Source organism: Notothenia rossii (assembly GCF_949606895.1).
Source record: "Notothenia rossii genome assembly, chromosome: 10".
NCBI lineage: Eukaryota > Metazoa > Chordata > Actinopteri > Perciformes > Nototheniidae > Notothenia > Notothenia rossii.
This window is the reverse complement of record NC_136908.1, coordinates 47,850,728-47,870,902: the sequence shown is the minus strand read 5'-3', so window position 1 is coordinate 47,870,902 and position 20,175 is coordinate 47,850,728. Positions and strand designations below refer to the sequence as shown.

At 43.0% G+C, this 20,175-nt stretch overlaps 1 protein-coding gene across 1 annotated transcript in view; it reads right to left on the bottom strand.

Annotated features, from left to right (window-relative positions):
• Window positions 1–16,441, bottom strand: part of pcloa (piccolo presynaptic cytomatrix protein a) — a 62,560-nt gene extending 46,119 nt beyond the window's left edge. The window contains 4 exon segments of the mRNA XM_079654791.1: window positions 10,150–11,214; window positions 12,717–13,974; window positions 16,004–16,014; window positions 16,016–16,441. Of these exon segments, the coding sequence (XP_079510917.1) occupies window positions 10,150–11,214; window positions 12,717–13,974; window positions 16,004–16,014; window positions 16,016–16,216 (2,535 nt within the window). The 5' untranslated portion in view covers window positions 16,217–16,441.
• Window positions 16,442–20,175: the final 3,734 nt, after the last annotated feature.

The following is a 20,175-nucleotide window of genomic DNA, read 5'->3' as shown; positions in this document are numbered from 1 at the left end:
GTGTCCGTCATTTGAAATGCGAAGGATTTGCCGATAAAATCATTGTAAGTGAATATATTTTTCTGAAGACAATGGGTGTGTGTGCTTAATTCAATTGCAATCCGTCAGGTAGTTGAGAAATGTCCATCTAAAAAAAAGGTTTACAATCAGCTGCCCTAGCTGTTAGCGTGGCCAAAATGAATGAATAGATTATATTATATAACGACAACAATCATTGGTTAGGACCTAGTTGGTCTTTTATCTTCAGATAAGCCTTCTCACCAGGACACATACTGTACATCACGAATGTCATTTATAGAGTGAATCTGCAGGGTCTAAATTAGCGGGGATGATACACTCTTCTCTTGCAGCTTTGCCTTAATCATTAATATAACGAGAAGGTGTATCTTTGAATGACAATCTTCCCTGCTGCAAGTTTTAAAAGCAATGTGGAGTGTCTGTGTGAGAATCTGCTGTGATGCAGCCTGGATGATTCATAAAAGCCGGGGAGTCACTCGCTCACATAACCACCACATGTGCATGGATGTTGACACATACCAACAGCCACAGATAGGAGTTTTTACGTTGTTGTCATATATCAGATGAAAGGCGTGAAATACTTCGGAGAGAAGTGACAACTTGCTCTTCCTCTTCCCACCGTTTCTCAAACAAATACAAGCTTATACGTAAATAAGTCAAGACAGATTCAGTGTGAGTGTTTCATCTCCAACTTTCCATTCTCTTCAAAGTTTCTCCAAGGACACGGAAAGTAGACGGACAGAAAACCGCAGACAGAAACCAGATATTGAGACGAGATGGGCTGTAGCCATAGTTATGTTCGGTTATTGTTCCCAACTGGGAATTGGAGTGTTGGGAAGGTCGGTGAGGCCCTTTGATTAAGACTGGCACTGACACTTGGAGAAGATGAGGATTTAGAGGAAGATGGAACAGATGGATAAAGAAAGATGAGAGAAGGAAGGAGGTAGAGGGAATGAAAGAAAAGGGGGATAATGGTGTGTGAGAGGCAAGAGACAGAGAGATGAGGGGAGGGAAGCAAAGAGGATTCAAACAAAAGGAGCATGGAGCTGTGAGGGAAAGGGTGAAGCAAGCGAAGGAGGTTAGTGATCATTGGAGGCGACTCGACACCACCTCCTGCCAACCAACTTAACATTATCACCCTAGAAATCTGCCAATGAATTGCCAGGAAATCAGGACAAGCTGCAGTTCATGATGAATGCCAGGAGTGACCTTCAATCATTACATTTCATTATAAATAAAACCAATATAGAACAATAAAAACTAGATGTTTTTTGCCTGTTTCCATTCTTTAGACTCAGGGAGCTTCATATTAAAGAACGGTCAAATATCAACCTTCTCCTCTAATTCTCAACAACAGGCAAATATGGATATTTCCACCCTGAAAATGGATTATTCCAAAAGAAAATGTATTGGTACTAGTCTGACAAGGCAAGACCAAATCGTAAATGCAAATTAGTCTCGAAACATCTCACATTTTAAAACAAGTTATTCAAATGTGACGTATCCCTAAGAGACCTGCGACCAGGTGTGCCCAATGTAGATGACCAATCACAGCGCAGTACCAGCCAGCATGGAATATGCAGTTTTTAATGTTATTCTATGGCCAGCTATCCTAGTTGATTGTTCAAAAATATTTGCCAATATGCAATACGTACACACGGTGTAATGATTTAAGAAGGGAACCCTATTAGCGGGTACAACACTGAACGGCATGCTGGGAACTGGTTGCTTAATGTCACTCACATTCAACAACAGATTAGACAACAGAAAGACAGGCTGGAGAGTTACAGCACACATCTATTTATACGCTTTCTCAACAAACTTGGCGGGGGTATTATTCAGGACACAAGGAAGTGACATTTCTGACAGACACTGCACTAGTATTAATTATAAAGCTGTTGAAAATATTGTGTCCATCCTACAACATTGGTCGAGTCACCTACTGAGTGGCCTTCTTAATTATAATGCACAAGCAACATCACAGCATCAGCTCAAGCCAAAACAGATCTTTTTCCTAATAAATATCTCTCTCTTATAGATGTTCCAATCTCCGGTTCAATGTGCTGTATGCGCTCTTTACACATGAACCATGCTCGTGTGTGTTTCAATGCTCGTTTGACCCATGAAACTAAATGTTATGTGGGCAGTGATAGCCTTAAGGCTGGAAAAAACTGGGCACTGGACCAGGATAATGCTGGCTTCAATCCCAAAATGAGCAGCTAAATCTGAGAGGGGGAAGTTGAATAAATCAAATTGTTCTTTCAAAAAGCCTCTGAGAAAAGTACTTTTAACCTCCAGCAGCTTAGTTACCAGCACTAGTGGGCTGTGGTTGTACTGGTCCGATCCTAGATGCATGTGAGTGAAGCAGAGTGCTGTAGGAAACCACAAAAAGCCATCTGAGCAAACATTCTCTGGAAACAAATCCATCTTTTACCCAACTCAAATCTCACTGATGACTTACAATAGAATACATGTTCTCTCTTAACAAATGTCAGACTGTGTTTCTACATTGTGGATGGATGTTAAAGTGCCAGGTGAGTGAAAAAGGGAGAAATAGTTGTGCGGTAGTGTGTATGAGTCTAGGGATTCTAACACAAATCAAGAGGTGTGAGACAGAGCCTTTATTTACTCTGAGCCCAGGGATTAAGGAGATTGACGCTCGTTTCAGGCCACTTCCTGTCTGGAGCTGTGTGTGTTTTTCTGCAACCCACCTCATAATCTGTCTGCATGTGTCAGCTTCAAGGATAAGTATCATTTTGTCTTTTAAGACATTAAGAAGCCTTTCTTTTTTCTGTCAATGGCTATTATTGTTTTCTAGTTATCCAACATATATCGTACAGAACGGGCACCTTAATCCAAAGAGGCATACAGCAAGATAGATATTTTTATATTGAGTCGAGGTATCACAATATATATGCTTCCTTAAATCACCTTAGTTCCACCTGCTTAGAGCTGGTTTGGCAGTCCATATTAAACATTATAATGACAAGTCGCCTCATACACCATTAGCATTAACTTTAGTAACCTGCTGATAAATGTGTTTGATTTCCATACAAATGTTACAAGTTACATGCAACTTTAATCAACCCTACACAGCCACATAAAACAGCTTTCCTTCTTACACTACTGTCTGATGTCCCAATTCCTGCTTCATCACATGTTACTGCATGACATTCATTTCTGCCTATAGGTGCTCTTAATGTGGCTCAGAGGAGTGAGTCACGAGTCACGACGGAGCACAATGTTGAGGATGTTGCGGTCTGCACTGCTTAGAGCGGCATTACCCGGCACCCACATCCTTTGTGACCCCACCCCCCCCCTCCCCTCTTTATCCTCTTGACTCCTCTGCCGGACTTGTATTTATGTCACAGCATTCTCTCTTGTCTCTTCTGTTTTCTGTGCTTTTTCCTTACTTTGTTCTAGTATAGTGTTTTGTTTTATGCATGAGTATATTTAGAGACCTTAAAAGGCAGTTTGTGACCAGGATCATTTCTATCCGTCAATCCAACGAGTGCATTCCAGCTGCATTCCCTTTTTATCCAATAAGGATGAAAGGTGTGAAAAAAAAACCTCATCTATTTTCCTCTCAGGTTTTAATGCATGGAAATGATTTCTTGAGGTGGAGCGATTTCCTGGCTTTGTTGTTGGCCGCACCTATTGAATATCAATTTTTAGGGAGAGGTCGAAGTCAGACACTCCATCCAAACTTGTTTTTTAAACTCTAAACTGAAGTTCTGCTGTCACTCTGTGCTACAGGGGGCAAGCAGTCAGGATGTAAATACAACAGCCTGTGCTAACTAGATGAGGGTGCTGCCAGAATGTGTGTGTTATCGAGTGTCAGTATCTCTGCCTGCCTCTTTGTCTAAGCAGGGCTCAGTGCTGGCACACATGATGTCTTGGCTTTCTTCCCCCCCCCCTTCTTTTTGGCACTAAGGGCTCAATGTCAATGGCTAAAATGTGGCCCTTTGCGAGCACCAGAAAATTAGAAAGGAGTCATTTAAAGTCATTCTGGAGTGGAGCTGTCGGGGTGAGCCGTTTAAAAAGAAAGAGAAGAGGCTGTTTGCAGAGCCTGAGGACGGCTCATTTCAATTACAGCAATTTCTAAAACAACGGTAAACCACTTGTCACAGCTTGAACAGGGTCCTGGACCTGGTAAATAGGGCAAACAAGACTACTCATTCACCCTGTGTGTGCAATCACTCAGCCAAAGCAAGGATACATGATGTTAACAGTCAATTCCTATTAATGTCCCAGCATTCACACTACTATAAATTAACTGAACACTTCTCCAGCAGAGAGACCAATGCATTTCGCGCGCGTGCGCGCACATACACACACACACACACACACACACACACACACACACACACACACACACACACACACACACACACACACACACACACACACACACACACACACACACACACACACACACACACACACACACACACACACACACACACACACACACACACACACACACACACACACACACACACACACACACACACAATAACTCTTAGAAGGGGGAATACGATCCATTTCAAGCCTTCAACAGGTGGGCATGTGGGGGACTGCGGGTTGCCAGTTGCAACAAAAATACCATTTTGAAGGAAAACATATAACAGAACACAACATTGCCAACAGACATACTTAAAAAACTGAAACGTTGAATCTAATAAAATGTTTTAAATCAACAATGTACCGTCAACATTTTCTTTTTTTTTAAAGGTCACCTATTATGCAAAATCCACTTTTTGTATGTCTTTTATACATAAACATGTGTCCCCTCTGTGTAAAGAGATTCGGAAAGTTTCAGGAAAAAAATTCTCTCTCTTTTTGTCCTGTTCCATTTATAGAAATACCTAAAATGAGCTGATCAGATTCTGGTCACTTTGTGATGTCACAATGTTTTTTTGGCATGTGTAACCATTAGCCAATAACCAACCAAGGTAACGCCCGCCCACCTTATCACCTGAATCTCCTCCTAGAGCACCATTGTGTTTTTTTTAACCAATCATCTCTCTGAGGGGCGTGGCCAGCAGCAGCTCATCAGCATTTAAAGCTACAGACACAGAATCAGCACTTTTGAAACAGTGCAACAACAGAGGGGATTATGGGATGCTACAATGCATGATCTGTTTGGTATTTCAAGCCAAACACTTCAGACACATGTTTTGTATATACCTATAATATATTGTGGAAAAAGACTACAATAGGGGACCTTTAAAGATTTTGCTAAACAGGGCCTTTGTCTAAGTGACATTACATTTGTTTACATTACATTTTACTTGTTAAATGCTTTTATCCAAAGCAACTTACATACTCAATACTGTGGGCAATCCCCAAAGGAGCAATTTGGGGTGAAGTGTCTTGCCCAGGGACACAACGACATGCTGACTGCAGAGGGGTTTGAACCTGTGCTTTCCTGATCCGAACAGAGAGGGGGAGAGAGAGCTGCCCCACAGTTGCTTGTTTTCTCCCCTTTTTGACTCTTTTGTGGCTATTTTTTTACACTTACGCCTCCTGGGCAAGTGATGGCAAAGCTGTGAGGCAACTGGACTATATGGTGTCAGATACAGACCAGCCTGGATTAAACACATGAATCACAAAACCAATCAAATTTGGATTGAATTTTGCAAGATGGGACAGATTATGTAAAGAGAAAAACAAACAATGCCATGCGGAGCTTTTTTAGAGCCTTGACCTCATGTGTGCATGATTTAGGCTGTTTGTGTACACATGTGTGTATTGCATGTGGGACTGTGAAGTTGTCCGGCAGAGGCTCAGTCAGTAGGGGCTTGGACTGTGAGCCGTAGGGTCTCCGGTTCAAGTCCCCGAACAGACCTAAATATGGAGTGTGGACTGCTACTTGGAGAGGTCCCTGTTCATCCCCTGGGCCCTGCCGTGGTGCCCTTGAGCACGGCACCGGACACCCCCCTTCCCCCCCCCCCCCAACTCCCATTGCTCCCCGGGCAATACAATAGCTGCCCACTGCTCCTAGTACTAGACTCCTGGTACTAGGATGGGTTAAATGCAGAGGCCACATTTCCCTGTATGTGCTGTGTGCTCTGCATGTGAGACCATTAAAGAGGGGTTTCATCCCTCCGATTCAATTCTATATTTTAAGTATGCCTTTTTCTGCCAGTACAGACTCAGGAGGATCCAGACTTTGGCAAGGTAGTGTGATTCTTTCAACACGGCCACAGAATAACAATGAGGGAGGAAGACACAGGGAACACCACGTAGGGAGTGGGCGTAACAAGCCTCAGAGCTGCAAGTCATGGGCCTAACCATCAAAAACATGCAAGCACCAACACACATTGAACACATTGAATTAACTGAGATCTAGTCATTGGAAACACACGTTACTATAACCATGTTTTGCCTTAAAGGTGGGGTAGGTAATTCACTTCAGAAACACTTTTTGTTATATTCCATGGAATGCTCTTAACATCCCGATAGCAATGAATATGTTAAATACTTTGATAATAAATACATTAAAACATTTCATCTGTGGAAGCCGTGGCGCTGTAAAAAGCACGACCAATCATTTTAGCCTGGCTAAAGTAACTGGATGGCCTACCTGCCTTTCAACCTTCCATCTGTGCACAAACTTATCTCGTGCCCTCATTGGTCATGTGCGCGTTCGTGTGTGTTGGAGGAGGGGCTCTGTAAGGAAGTCTGAAAGAAGGGGCAGATTTTTTTCGGCTGCGTACTTTCAAATTCTAGCGCACTCTAGCTGTTTCTCCATTCTTACCTACTTTGACCTATTCCTTTATCTATGTATTATTATTACGAATATAAAGCTTTATTTATATAGCACTTTTCATACCCCAGGTGCAGCTTAAAGCGCAATAAATTCTCTTCAGGTCAAATGGTACAACCTTTTTGAATACATGCAGCATAAATAACCTAATATCATAATTAAAGGGACACAAGGAGGTAACATAGGTATGATAATAAAAAATAAATAATGATAACCCTCTACGTTAAAAAGAAAAGAAAAGACATAAGACAAAATGAATAAATACAATCAAACATAAAGACCATCAAATAAATAAATGAATTAACAATAAATGTTAATAAAAATGTTAAGCTAAGCTATGCTAACCGGCTGTTTCTTCATATTTAGCTTACAGACATAAAAAAGGTTTTAATTATCACATTTCATTCTTGCCAGGACAGCAAATGAGCAAACCAGGACATTTTCTTCAGCCATACAGTGTTAAATAATTAAGGCCAAGGGGACCATTTGATATATAATGTATTACAGCAAAGCATTATTTGTTGGTGAGTAAAACATGACTGTAAACTCAAAATGAATCATAATTTAAAATTATGTAAAAAAATGGTGCACATGTCAGACTGAAAAACGAAACTCTTAACTAAGTCACTGTATCTATGATTGGATCATAAGCTGCAGGCAACAAGAAATCATGCAAACACAGCAGTAACTCTCCATATTCCAGAGAGTTTGGTCAGAAAGATGGGATATTATTTGGTGTAAGGTGGTACAGGATGTATCTAGCTTGGAACCCACACTGTTAGCTTAGTTTCTTTCATTTGTGCTTGATAGCAAAGTGGTGCCTCTCCCATTGTACGTAAGACTTCTCCAACGAGCACACTCACTACTGATAAGGGCAACATGACATCGCTGAGCAGTGCTGGACAGACTTTCCCTACATCAAAAGGAACGACTGTGAAAAAGGCAAAGGGATAGCACCACTAAGGGAGAGTGTGACAGAAACACACTCTCTAAGAGGAGAATAAGCACAAACAACACTGCTGGTATTCAGAGTGTCTCCTCTAGGCCTTAAAAAGATTAAATACATAAAACAGAAGGAAATTATAAAGAGATTATTAAAAAAAAAGGTGACAGAAAACTCAACAAAAGAAAGACAAAAATTAAGTGAAAGAAGGTGACTGCTTTTTTTCTAAGGAGCCTATTTTCACGACTCGTATTGATGAGGATTACGCACAGACACTTGAGTCAAGGATCAAGCCTTGATAGAAATGACTGGCTTCCTGCTGTACTTTAAATCCTTCTAAGCATCAGAGATTACGCCCACACACGCACGCATGTTGACACATACGGTATGCGTGAACCCTAACCCTACCCATGGAAGGACATGTATCCCAAAGTCTCACATACTGTAGTCACCTACAGTGTGGAGCCTCACAGCAGCCCTGCCCAGACTACACAATCTCAACAGTCTTGCTCATAAAACATACTGCTCAGTTCCGACACACACTCATGTACACAGACTCACATGCGTCAGCAAGTGAACCCCTACTGACAGCCGGCATTATGACAGCCAATGACAAAGAAGCGAGGCACAGTATGTAGGGGGGGGTGTGCGATGACTCAACCAAGGTGTTGTGTGTGTCTCCTACAGCCAGTCTTTACAAGGTAACACTGTTTTATACTCATTATATCCTTACTGTAGTCAGTCCTAGATGAGTCAAATATGATTTATCCTTCTTGTACTGTATCAATTTGTAACAATATCATTCTTTACTGGCTGGAAGTTCTGGCTTTGAAACAGCATGGTGTTAAAAGGATCTATATCCAATTAGAGCATCAGTGGCCTGGATGCCCATCTCTTTCAGCATAATTACATATTTCCCCATGCTTGGCCTCAATTAAGTGATTATGGGGTTCAGCTGCTCATTAAACCAGCAAGCGTGTGCAAATTAAGGTTACAGAAAAAGAAACAGACAGTAAAGAATTGTAGTCTTTATCGCGGCCATCTTGTTTTGGAGTGCTAGTTTAGCAATGAGTCAGGGGAGAACTTCTATCTTTCTATGTTACATTTTGGTGATTATACATTAGAAAAGTGGCATGGAAGGTCACACTTACATACACAGGAATGATATTCAAGATTGTCTTTGTCGAACAGGCATAGAAATAGTGAGACATTTGCAGAAATTGAGTTACATGATATGTTAGCTTAGCACAACATCAGGAAAAGAGGGGGTAAAGCTAGCCTCTAATAACAAGAGAATGAATTTAACCTAAATAATTAGCTGACCAGCACCTTTAATGCTTACTCAATAACGCTTAAAAAGAAACATGTCTTAAACTTTGCTATAGTTATATTCTGTGATACAGATGGTTCTTAATAGAGCACGGACTACACAGCAGATTACCACATTGAAACCACCATCTGACAAAGTTGTGATTTCATATCTCAATACAGGATAAAGCTGTACCCTAAATCACATGATCATGTCAGAAAAGATCATCAGATTACAAAACAGACAATAACTAAGGTACTTCATATGGAATATTTAGACTAGCATATGTAAATCTGTGTTGCCTGCATGCTGAAAAACCACTCATACGAAAGCACACTTTGGCCTCTATTCACATAATATACTGATCCTACACCATAGAGTGCCATCTGCTCAGTGAATCTCACAGTACCGTGTTACTTCCAAATGAGACAAAACACCACAGAAACACAGGAAAACCAGTCCCCACACCTCTGGAGATAAGAAGGCTTAAAGTGTTAGGTTTCCACGTCATCATTAGACAAACAAAGACAAAGAACACACTCATACACAAACACTAGCAAGCAAACATACAAGCATTACACACTTCAAAAAGCTTATAACAAATTTCACAATAAAAGCATAGTCAATGGGAAGAAAGTGTTTCTATTCAGTCAAATAAGAATACACACAAAGCAGATATTGAAACAGAAACACACACACTCAGTTTAAGAGTCAATTGTTGAAAGTGCTCTTTGATGATGAGATGTCCACTCAAAACTATTTCATTTATCCTTCAGGCTGACCTCTCCCCTAGAGAAAGCTTGGTAGTAGAGACTGTTAAAATGCAGCGTAACTGATCAAATTTACTGAAGTCAAATGTGAGCAACGGTAATTTGGTGTAAATGTATGTACTTTGTTGAAATAATAACATGCTATCCTCCTTTCAGAGTACTTTGCAATGTGCTTGTGGGGAAAACACAGAGCCCATCCTCCTGATGGTATCTTTACGGTGACCTATTTCAATGAAACATCGAGAGGATGTTTGCGTTCTATTAATACACGACAGATTGCATAAATTACTGGTAGGTGCAGAGTGCACAGGAAGCTTAAGATAAATGATGTTCTTACCTCTCCTAAATGGGGAGTAGGATTAAATCCACAAAGGTTGCAAACTGTCTTCTTGCACTCGGTGCAGAAGCTGTAGTTCGGGGCGTCTGCTGATCCGACGTTCAGCTCCGTCTTACAGAGAGGGCAGCTCTCCTTGGTAGTTGGGCCAGGTGCAGGTGCTGGTTCAGGGGCAGGTGCTGGTTCAGGGGCAGGTTCAGGGGCAGGTGCTGGTTCAGCTGCTGGCCCCTTCTCCCCCTGCTCCACAGAAAGGGTTCTGAGGGGTTTCTTGGACTTAGCAGGTGGAGTGTCAGGAGCAGAGTCCGAATCAGGAGGCGACCCAGGAGCAGAGAAGGGGGAGTCAGGTGGTGAACCAGGCTCAGAATCCATAGGGGAACCTGGTCCGGAGTCTGGTGGCGACCCAGGCGGAGATACTGCCGGCTTCTTCTCTTCCTCTCCAGAGACGATAATGGTGGCTGAACTCAAGAGTGAAGAACCAAAACTGAACATCTGAGAAGCAGCTGCGGGAGGTTTAGCTGATTCTGTCAACCCTCCAAAACCTCCAAACAACTTCCCAGCCACCGACTCCTCCTGCTTTGGGGCAGTCTGCGCTTGAGGCTTCGGTGAATCCATCAAACCGCCAAACCCTCCAAACAGTTTCCCTGTAACAGACTCGGTAGCTTGCGAAGCACCCACAGGTTTGGTATCTGTTAAGCCTCCCAGACTGATACCTCCAAAACCCCCAAAGAAGCTGGACTCCTGCTTGGCTTTAGCTGGAGACTGCTGGGGACTGGGCTTGGTCTGAATGGGACGGCCCGTCTTGGGGTCGATCTTTGGGGACCCTCCCAACGAGGAGCCCGGGGAAAGCGGCCCAGGAGAGGTAGGGGATTTCTGTCTGGGTGTGGTCGGAGGTGTTAACCCTTGGTCGGAGGCACTCTGCTGCCTTATCAGCAGCTTGCCAGGCTTGCCAGGCCCCTGTCTCTGGGGCGAGGGCGGGGCCGAGCCTTGTTTGGGCTTCGTCATGCCGGGGGGGTCCATACCGCCCATTGCTCGCTGCATCTGGCAGTTGAGACATAACCACTCTTTACCCTGTGCAGGAAACAAAAGATGGGTTAGATTTGACTGGAACACATTAGCACACTGTTATGAGCACAAACATCAACGGCATGTGTAATGACTAATTACAGAACAGTATATACACAGGCAGGCATACCTAATTAAACCCCTAAAATAACCATTTTGTTTTGTGTAAAATAAAGACACTAATTAGCGTTACAAAAGTTGCTGAATCCTTTCTTCCCTAGCCAAATTGCCTATTTACAACATGAGAGAATTTAAATCTGCCAACAGTTACATAAATACTCATCAGTCCAGACAATTATATAATAAATGTTTGTTTATAACTAAATCATAAACACCCTGGGATTTGTACATGATCCGTTTATTTCAGCAAAAAGAAAAAGTGTGTAAACAAGTGGAATATTTTTAACAGACTGATAGCAGAAAGACAAATGCTATTCATGTATCAATGATGTTTGTTCTTATTATTCAGCATGGGTTCTGTAAATGTTGGACCAGCTTAAACAAATGCATTTCATTGTCTATGTTCTGCCCACACAGTATATCTGAACGCCTGTTCCAAAAAAGCCTGGCTACACCACAATGTTTAGAGTATCTCAGTGTGTGCAAACCACAGTGTTAAAAAGGGACAATGTTGACTATTGGATCACTTACTCAAAACAATGTGTGTAATTTTGGGTGTAATACTTATTGCATAATGTGTAAACAAAGAGATGAGGTCAATTCAACCAACATAACTGTAAACTGTATAGGATACTGTAACTGCAAACAGAAATACATAGAGCTGTCTTTTTCGAACTGACAATTAAAGAAAATCTACTTTCTGAAATTGATCTGCTCAATGAGTGACCCCAACTGCAGATCGATCTGCATAATAACACATCCTCAGAAGAGGCTTAAGCAGAAGGAACCGGGCATTCTGTTGTGCTGTAGTCATGGCCCACCAGTGCTTACAGTCCCTGTGTGACGGAGTGTCCTCACTGCCTGGCACAGTCTCTTCCTGTGGCCATGACATGAGTCACCTTGGTCAACATTCCCCGGGTCCATATGGTCCCTCTGTTTCTCAAATGTGCCACTCTCATGAGATCCACTCCCCCCGCCAGGCTCAGAGAACAGCAACATGCTGCTAACAGGCTAATGTGGGGTTTAATAATATAGTAAGAATTCTTATTTTTTATCTTAATCTTTGAAATCGTATTATTTTATTCATTTGATTTTCAATTTGACAAGGTGGATTCAACTTTCAAGATTCACTTTTTGCAACAAAAACTTTATTTTAGTCTGAAGATTAGAGTAATAGATGTTTAAGAATTAAGTATTTGCAGTGTAATGGCTATATAGCACACTTGATTTGGTACTTTGATATTTCACACACAGATACAAATGTCCCACTCCCTGACTCAATAACATGGACTGTCTTCTCTATTATGACATCAATCCCAGTATACATGGTGAGATACTGCAATTTTGTTCATCATTGAATAATCATCATTTGGAAATCTGACACCTACCGCTGAGTCGGGGGGGCTGAAGCCGCAGAGGCTGCAGACCTGGTTCTTACACTCAGTGCAGTTATTGTAGTTTGGGGGGTCCTTAGAGCCCATGTTCAGCTGGGTGGTCTTACACAGAGGACAGGGACCCCCTCCAGACTTTCCAGCCCCCTGCTGACCAGGAGACCCTCCGCTCTTAGCTGGCTCCCCAGGTTGAGCCCCAGGACCTGGGGGCCGTTGCTTTCCAGGTCCTTGCTGAGGAGGGGCCCCCTGTTTGGCACCTTGACCTGGTGGTCCTTGACCTGGTTTTGGGGCTTGTTGCCCAGGGGGCCCTTGGCCTGGTGGACCCTGAACTTGCCTTGGGGCCTGCCCAGGAGGTCCTTGACCAGGAGGACCCTGGCCTGATTTGGGCCCTTGGCCTGGTGGTCCCTGTCCTGGCCTTGGTCCCTGCCCTGGAGGACCTTGACCAGGAGGACCTTGGCCTGATTGTGGCCCCTGTCCTGGTGGTCCCTGTCCTTGTCTCTGTCCCTGTCCTGGGGGTCCTTGGCCAGGAGGACCCTGGCCGGACGGTCCCTGGCCTTGCCTGGGTCCTTGACCAGGCGGACCCTGGCTTGATTGAGGCCCTGGACCTTGCTTGGGACCCTGCCCAAGGGGTCCCTGACCAGGTGGACCTTGGCCAGGTTTAGGTCCCTGGCCTGGTGGTCCCTGACCTTGCTTTAGTCCCTGGCCTGGTGGCCCCTGACCTAGGGGTCCCTGCCCAGGTGGACCTTGGCCAGGTTTAGATCCCTGGCCAGGTGGTCCTTGACCTGGCTTTGGCCCCTGTCCAGGAGGACCCTGTTTCTGAGGTCCTCCCTGTTGTGGTCCCTTTTGCCCCGGCCCTTGTTGAGGGCCCTTGCCAGGGGGCCTGCCTCCCTGTTTAGACTCAGGCGCTGCGGCTGCGTCCCCCTCCGCCTCATCCCCAAACAGTCCAAACTTAGGCATATTGACGGTGTCGCCAATGGAGGACATGGAGGAGGAGACGGAGGAGGTCATGGCACTGAGGGGGTTGGCCCCGCTCAGGAAGCTGGAGCCAAACATGCCGGAGGACTTGCTCTCTGGGTCTTTTGGCTCCTGCCGGAATCTGTTTTCGAAAAGGCTGAGGGACGAGGGGCTGCGGCCCGGAGCGGGCTTTCCCGGTGGACCCTGGTTGAAGGCGTCTACAGTGCGACTCTTACTGAGACCTGTAGGGCCCCTGGAGGCCCCTACCTGCTGGGAATGCTGGGTATCAGATTCTGACGGTCTGGAAAAAAGAAAAACACAGATTAGTTAGCAGTGATTTTATTTCTAATGTGGGTTTTTATGTTGTGGGTGTCAGGTTTTTTCCTTAAGCACTGTGAGAACATCTTATAAACCCACACAGCATACCCAGAGCCTCAATTAAAACAGAGCCAACTATTAAGGAGAGTTTAAGACCAGATGTTTCTGAAATAAACTCTAGCTCCTTTTCCCTACCTTATCCTTGCATTTCCATGTATTTGATGGCCATTATCTGACATTAAAATCATGCAGACTATAACTTAATCAGCTGTCTCTGCTGAATAATAAGCCTTATAATAAACAAAACACTAATGCTGTCTGAAATATTACACACTTTGAGTATCAGTTGTCTTTTCATTCCATTTGCTTTGTTTCCATCTCACACATAATTGTTCAGGATGTTTGCTAACCCCTCTCCCTCTAATGTAGCTTGATTGTGCTAAGCTAAGTCCATCAACCTAGCTCTTTGTTCATCTCAGGCCCTTTCAACACATCAGTGAGCAGAGAATGTGTAGCGAGCAGCCCTGGGGTAATGCTGACAGGAAAGTGAATACTGCTGAATGACATGGAGTGTATAGATCAGTGAGATAAAAAGGGAAATGCTCGCCTCCGCGGGGGTAAGATGAGACATCTTTGTTAGCTCAGGCAGAGAGGGAGCATACAACCTACACACACTGCTCAGCACGAGCGTGAAAGTCAACGGCATCCTTAGAGAAATGCATCAATGCACTAATGGGCTAATGTTGTGTTATTGTATGATGTGGGAATGCAACATACAGACCTAGTGTTATTTTAGCCTGCAGTTTGAAAGTCCCTAGTGCTTCTGCCATTGTGTGAGTTAAAATACATTACCAGGCAATACAGTTGTATGCAGTAATGAATACAGCATTTGAATTTTATTTATTTTTTTACAGTGGGTACTGAGTAATAGAAGCCCTTGCATTGTGGGAGCCCAGCACACATTGTAAGTATTGCTGTTGCAATGCCTGGGCTTCAATCCCCTGCGGGCTGTTTTTCAGCACCAAGGACAGCGACAAGACTCAAAAGGAAAAGGCCTCAACAACACAAGATGAAATCCTACTTTTAAATGAAGAAATATCAGAAAGCAGCATTAGGAATATCTACTATGGGTGGTGACATTAACACTGCTGTTCTATTAATAGTCATATTAATATTGATGCACCCCTCCCCCAGTCTCTAGCTCAGATATAAATACAAGTCTACCCCAAATCGGAGCCATCTAAAAATGATGTACATCATGTCATTTTGTCTGATATTGAGCAATATTTACATATTACTGTATATCATGTAAGTATCATTCAACATCTAAAGTATCGTGGATCTGGCAGCACATTGTTTTCATTGGCAGCTCTCCACAGCCCATCACAGTCTCCATACATCCGATTCAAATCCAATGTATGCGAGAATCAGAACTCTAGTTGGTAATATTAGGGAGTGGATATATCCGTCAAAGGTGGAGGGTTTGTTTAGTTGGGTGTTCACACGTCATTCAGATGAGAAAGAAAAGAAAAAAAACCTCTGGGCACGACAGATTTTATACCCAGCAGGCATTTCGAAAATTTCGCACAAATATTGGAGGTGTGTCCCTTACGCTGTGATCTCACACAGAGAGAAACACCGTGGACACTAATTTAACACGCTCAATCTAAGAAAACAATCGGATGTCGAGCAGTTTGAACGAGGCTTGTGCATCTTGTACAAACAGCTGATACACAATGTCCAAAACGGCAGTGTATCTATTGCCCAGCTAATATTAGAGCTGTATCAGGCTAGAAATCTTTTTTTTCTGTCATGCATATCATCAGATGATAATAAACCATTATGGTGAGCTCTCAGAATACAATTATTTCTTAGGAGGCTCCAACATGGGCGTAAACGAGCTTCCTTAAGACACTTTCCAAATGATGCTTCACACAACTAAAACACATCCACTCGTTCCTCTCTCTCGTAGCAGTGTGTATTTAAGAGCAAAGAAAAATGCTGGTAAAAACCCCCTGCCTTCGTGCTGCGCCTCCGGGCTGCCTGCCCTGCGCCCTTGACATCGCGGCGGCCAGCTGCCTCCTCTGCTCTTCGCTCAGGTCGCCCAGGTTGACCGGAGTCCCTTCGGGGACCCGGACGAAGCCTCCCTTCCCGTCAGGTGCCAGCCCCTCCGGCAGCCCCGACAGAGGCCCTTCGCCTCCTTCCAGGCTCGCTTCGTTCCCCATGATCGACCCCTCCCGTCCCCTGTATTCGGATCAATGTACGATCCGAGCCCTGTCCGCGTTTTTATGTCCGAAGTGCGCAACGACGACGGTGCTCCTCGGTGTGTGGAAACATTCTCAGATGGTGTTTGTTCAGTGGTTACCGTCCTCTCCTGTCATCTCCCTCCATTTCCCTCATTTCCCTTGTTTTTCTGTGTCGCGCATCTCTGCAGCTGTACACCACAGTTACCACAGTTTTCCGTGAGGGGATCTCCGTCTTACTACTGCTCACAGTTACACGGTGGTTTCCGGTAGGTTTTATAAAATAAAATCGAAGGCAATTGCCAAAAATGTTCTCATTACATTTAAAATAATATAATCTAGACTACATAATTGCTTAACATACAGGCTAATTAACGAGAACCTCAAAATGGTACCTTAATACATGAACACATTATACGACTCTCCACAGAGACTAAGCCATAGGTGTAGACCAGATGAATGGAATATGTCAAAGTTTCACTTAACATTTCTAGTTTTAATCCATCATCTCAACATTGAATTTATCGTAAACCGAAATAAATATTTGTAAAGCTTTTATGTTGACACCTAACTTTTACTTCTTCCGTGGTTTCTTATGTTACACAGGTTCTCTTTACGCACACTCTCCAACCGCCTCTGACAGGTGATCAGAAGAAATCAGCGGGGGGGAAATATGTTTAAAGGGGACTTACTCAGCCCAACGTGTCTGGCTTTATTGTTTAAAGAATCCAAGCTGGTGGACAGGTGAGATTATGTATGCTTTTCTGAAGACCTATATTGTGGTTTTAAAGTAGAGCGACTAAAAGAAGAGGGTAGTCGTTTTTAGGTCAAATATCTGGGGCTCCAGTGAAAGGCTTGTGGAAGTTCATACTGTATGAACACACACCCCAGATTTCAAAATACAAAGTCTCTCATAGTGTAGTATCCCAGGATGAATAATCTATTTCCCAGGTTATTTAAAATAAGTAACATCTTTATCCAATACTAGCCATTTAGTCCACAGATCAACAAAACATTTAAAGCAATTAACTTCAAAATACCATCACATTTTAGGGGAAATTTCTGCCATAAAATATTCAAACACACAGATATAACATCTGCGAAGGTCTTCAGATGACTCATAACATGAATAATATCTCATCTGCTTTGTTCCATTTTCTCTAGGAGGCAGCTGTAAGTCTCATTTATATCTCGATCTTTTATATTCTCAAATGTGAAGGCTGGCAGAAGCATGTGGGAACATCAGGTTGTAGGCAAATTCATCATAATGAATTCTTAATCTGGTCTCATCTTGTGAAGATTGCTAGTGTTATCATAGCAAACACAGCATGTGATCAAATCGATGCAATATTAAAAGCTCATGATGAAAACACAATACAGAGGCTGCAGAATACATCAGCACGCTCAAACGAAAGGATAAAGGGAAATTCCATGACATCAACCTATACACTGAACATGGACGCAGAACAGACCTATAGTATAGTTAGCTCCACTGTATTGAGAATATGCACAGTCGCCTGATCCAACACGTAGGATATTAAAATACGTCTCCTCCGCTGTACATCAAGCTGATGTGTTGCATTATGACAACGAGTGCTCATTTGCTGTGTTGTCTGCGGAGCTCTGAGGCAGATTTGTCCTCTATACACCATCTCAGAGCCCTCAGTACCTGGACAGGGGGAGGGGGGGGGGGGGGGTCTGTCCTAAAATGAACCGATCAAAGGCCAATATGTGTGTGTTACTATCCTTTATGTCTTCCTACATGGAAAAGCTTCTTAATAAAAGCGTTAAGGACTATGTGTCACAACAAATCATCTTTAAACACAATGTCAGATGTGATGCAAGTGGATATGACATACCATGATTAGGTCCTTGCAAATGTGGGTTGTGGGTCGATTAGAGCCATTTAAAATATATAAAAAACAAAATAGCACAATTTCAATTAATGACGGAATGCACAACAATTACATTGTTGCATGTTTTCTAGGAGTTCGACTAGCAGATGGTTAGCTTAGCTTAGCACAAAGGCTACAAGCAGGGGGAAACAGCTAGCCTAAATCTCTTCAAAGTTAGCAAAAACTTCTCCTGAAGCTCTCCCAAGTTTTGATTTGTTCATGCTAAGCTAAACCAAGCAAACTTTGGCCTTGCTTTGTCTTCGGCAGGGTTACATGCTTGATCAGTTCTCAATTTCTTACAAATAAAAGCTTTACTTGACTTTTATATGGGTTGTGTTCAGGAAGATAACGCACCAGGAAAGCTATACATTATCTTCATATTTACAGTTATCATTTTAATTTACCAAGAGCAATTATCATAATATAATACTGAAGATGAGCGGAAATGGTCACATGTTGTTGACTTTAGTAAGTATTGTGGTCATATTGTTCAATCCTCATCTTTACTGTTTCCTTTTATCCTTATGTTCTTCCCAGACAATATTCTCCAATTCTCCTTTCTTTATCTGCATATTTAGAATAATACTTCCCTTTCCTATATAAAGATATTTGTCTTTCTTATGTATATGTCTCCCTCGTCCTTTCAATCTTCCTCTTCCTCCTCCTCCTCCTCCTCCTCCTCCTCCTCCTCCTCCTCCTCCTCCTCCTCCTCCTCCTCCTCCTCCTCACCCTAGTCTATGTGTAGGCCGAGGTGAATATTGCTCTCTGTCTCCAGTGATAAATGATGGTGTAGTGCTCCTCCCCTTCTTCCCACTGATCGCTGAAGCGCGGCCAGATTGTCTCTACGCTGTGAGGCGGAAGCAGCCCGTACATGATGCATTCTCTCTCTCTCTCTCTCTCTCTCTCTCTCTCTCTCTCTCTCTCTCTCTCTCTCTCTCTCTCTTTCTCTCTCTCTCTCTCTCTCTTTCTCCCTCTCTCTCACATTCACATAAACACAGTGAGTGAAGCATCTAGTCATGCAAAGCAAACACACTCACCCATACAGACAGACTGGCACACACACACACTCACACACTCACACACACACACACACACACACACACACACACACACACACACACACACACACACACACACACACACACACACACACACACACACACACACACACACACACACACACACACACAGACTCACACACACACACACACACACACACACACACACACACACACACACACACACACACACACACACACACACAGGTGTAAACACACAACATCTAACAAAGGCGGCCTGGGGACAAACACTCTGAGGCATGTGCAAACCCAGCAGTTTATATACACACACACACACACACACCCACACCCACACACACACACACACACACACACACACACACACACACACACACACACACACACACTATATAACTATTCAGATCCCAAATAAGGAGGCATTACAAATTCTGAAAAAGTCAACACGAGGGAATATTGTACGCTAAATGTGTTGAACATATCAAAAGAGAAAGAACTGTTGCTGCCTGTTATTGATGTATTATTTTATGTGACATTATATTATTGACATAATAGCATGTAAGGTCTCACAAGCCAAAAAGGTGGAATTGTAGTGAATCTTTATTAATGCCTCTTCATTTTTCTTTTTTATGTATCTAGTGGCTAACACTAAGATAAATGCTGTTCAAGAAGTACAATATATTTCCTTCTGAAATGAAGTATAGGAATAGTAAACCTGAACGTACACTACAGCAGTATGTTCTCCTACCAATTAATTGAAATATGACATTATCAGTTTGTGTGAAATGCATGTGCTGAGCAGCCTGGCTAATGTAACCTGAGTCTGGTAACCAGATAACACACACTGCACTGTGTTCATTAAATTTGAATACACAGTTAGGGCATTAGGTAAAGACACAAAGGCAGTTTCTAACAGTACAAAAAAGAATAATATCCATCTAAACAATTTTTTTTGCAGGTTTATGCAATAAGACAACTCACCAAAGACACCTCAATGATACCTGTTACA